Source organism: Octopus bimaculoides, chromosome 23, assembly GCF_001194135.2.
Source record: "Octopus bimaculoides isolate UCB-OBI-ISO-001 chromosome 23, ASM119413v2, whole genome shotgun sequence".
Taxonomy (NCBI): domain Eukaryota; kingdom Metazoa; phylum Mollusca; class Cephalopoda; order Octopoda; family Octopodidae; genus Octopus; species Octopus bimaculoides.
Window position 1 is genome coordinate 23,816,649 of NC_069003.1, and position 3,072 is coordinate 23,819,720.

The 3,072-nt window shown below is 38.5% G+C and overlaps 1 protein-coding gene across 1 annotated transcript in view; it reads right to left on the bottom strand.

Annotated features, from left to right (window-relative positions):
* Positions 1-3,072, bottom strand: part of LOC106871103 (uncharacterized) — an 8,476-nt gene that overhangs the window by 1,230 nt on the left and 4,174 nt on the right. The window contains exon 4 of the mRNA XM_014917409.1: positions 2,478-2,742. Coding sequence (XP_014772895.1) covers positions 2,478-2,742 — 265 coding nt within the window. The remainder of the gene's footprint in view (positions 1-2,477; positions 2,743-3,072) is intronic.

Genomic DNA, 3,072 nt, shown 5'->3' on the forward strand with positions numbered 1-3,072 from the left:
TGTATATATATATATAGTTATCGCCAAGCCAACATGGCAGTCCCAAAATTAGGACGAAAGCTGCCGTGAATTAGTCTGCAGATGCCAAACCAGCAAGGGGAAACTGCTGACATCCCCTGTTCGAAGGTTATAAAGGACACAGGTTTCGTGTGTCACATAGCTAGCTAGAAGCGATGGCTTCTTGGAGCTAATTCACGGCAGCTTTCGTCCTAATTTTGGGACTGCCATGTTGGCTTGGCGATAACTATTAATTTCCAGTACCGCTGCCGTAGTCTCCTTTAGAGAGACTTAGAAATATTAATAACTTTATATATATATATATATATATATATATAAATGCAACAACTTATATATGTGTGTGTATATATATGCAACATATATATATATATATTCTTTTATTCGTTTCAGTCATTTGACTGCAGCCATGTTGGAGCACCGCCTTTAGTCGAGCAAATCGACTCCAGGACTTATTCTTTGTAAACTGACCTCAGCAGAATTTGAACTTGAAACGTGAAGTCGGACGAAATGCCACTAAGCATTTTGCCCAGTATGCTAACCATTCTATCTGTTTGACAACTTAACACAGAGAATAATATTGATTTCAGATTTTGGCACAAGGCCAGCAAATTCAAAGAATCGGGTGGAAAGCTGATTACATCAACCCCAGTACTCAACTGGTACTTAATTCATATCGACCCCCGAAGGATGAAAGGCAAAATCGACCTCGGCGGAATTTGAACTCAGAGTGTAAAGACAGACGAAAATCTGCTAAGTATTTTGCCTGGTACGGTAACGATTCTGCCAACTTGCTCTTCTCTACCTGACATATCAATAATATTCATCATGGTAGCAGCTACTTGAAGAATGAAGAAGACATATCAATCCATCGTTCCATTAATCCTGTACCTCTCAACCATTTTTCGCCCTCTGGACCACTTTGATTCCTATCTTACTCAAATAGATCTTCAATGTTTAAAAAATCCCATTCTTTTATTATTTTTATTCTTTTATTCATTTCAACCCTAAGGCTGTGGCCATGCTGGATATTGTATTTAAAAAATTGTTGAAATATTGGGTCATCTCATAAATGTGGTTTTTTCAATTGCTTGAACTAAAAGTCGGAGGGGAATGGGATAAACTACCCGCATCAACTTGCTATAAAAGCAGGTAGTAATTTTACCTTGTCCTTATTCTTAGTGCAAGTTTTGAAGAGTACGGTTCGATTTTAATAGTTATTTTTCCAAAGCTATAATGGAAGTGACAAAGGAGCATATTTGGCATATTTTGCTTTATGAGTTCAATAAAGGTAATAACGCAATTGAAAGTGCAAGGAATATTAATGCAGTATATGGGGATCAGACAATAAGCATAAGCCAGTGTCAATGTTGACACCAGAAATTCCGAGCTGGAAACTACAACCTAGAAGATGGGCTTCATCTTGGAAGATCTGTAGAGCTCGACGAGGACAACCTGCAAACCCAGAGGAACAAAATCCCATCGTAACTGTTGAGGAACTAGCAGAGAAGCTTGGGTTTGGTAATTCAACCATTCAACTTAAGTCAGTACTAGAAGAAAAACGGCCATCTTTGGTTTCAAGACGAATGTTGTACTTAAATTAGGATAATGCTCGGCTACATATAACAAAGATGACATTCCAAAGGCTGGAGCATTTTGAATGGGAAACGATGCCCCACCCACCGTATTCGCCGGACATTGCCCCATCTGATCATCATTTATTCCACACTCTTGAAAATAATTTGGACAGGAAAAATATGAATGATGTAGACAAGGTCAGAACAGTACTGGAAGAGTATTTTTCGTCGTGGACAAATGAATTTTGGAGAAAGGCCCTTGCAAGTCTACCAGATAAATGGAAAAGCATTGTAGAAAATGAAGGAGAGTATATTTTAGATTAAAAAAGACTTTGTTTATCTTAATTTTGAAAAATAGAGGTATAAAAACCTGCATTATCTATGGGATGATCCAATATTTTTGTATTTTAGAAGTATAGCCAAATTATCAATCATCAATCAACCAATCATAAATCAATCAATCATCAATCATCAATCAACCAATCATCAATCAACCAATCATCAATCATTTAATCAACCAATCAATCATCAATCTACCAATCATCAATCAATCACCAATCAACCAATCATCAATCAACCGATCATCAATCATCAATCAACCAATCATCAATCATGAATCAACCAATCGTCAATCAATCAACCAATCATCAATCGTCAATCAATCAACCAATCATCAATCATCAATCAATCAACCAATCATCAATCGTCAATCATGAATCAATCAATCATCAATCAACCACAATCACCCTCAATCCAATAATCGATCAACCAATGAATTCATCATCAATCCATCACTCAATCAATCCATCAATCAATCCACCGTCAATCTGTCCACAATCAGTCAATCTATCAATCAACGACAGCATATGTTATAATTAACCATACCTGAGGGCTTTCCAAACTGAGATAAACCAGGTGTTCTAAAGTCATTGAGAAACATTCAGCTTCTAATGAACCGCTCAACAAATGTTCACTGTAACCTTCCAGCATGTCCTTAAAACTGCTCTTGGCATTATCGAATTCCTCTTTCAACAGATAGCAGTGAGCAATTGCATGAATGACATTCATCTTTCCGGTGTAGTTTGGGTTTATCTGGTTGTAGATAGCCAAAGCCTCATGATAAAATGTCAGGGCGTTGGTGATTTGTTGCCTGGAATATGATGACCATAGTGGTTCAATGGTAAGATCGAGTCCAAAGTGGTGGTGGTGGTGGTGGTAGCGATAATATTACAGGTGGCAGTGAGAGGTGGTGGGGATGATGATGGTGATGGTGATAGTGATAGTGATGGTGGTGGTGGTGGAGGTGGTGATTGTCATGTCACTGGTGGTAATGGCAGTGATAGTAATTATGGTGGTGGTGGTGGCGACGTTGGTGGTGATTTTGGCATTAATGATGGTGCAGGTTGGAGTAGTAGTGATGATGGTGGTGGTAATAGTAATAGGAGCAGCGGCAGTGGTGGTGGTGGTGGTGGTGGTGGTG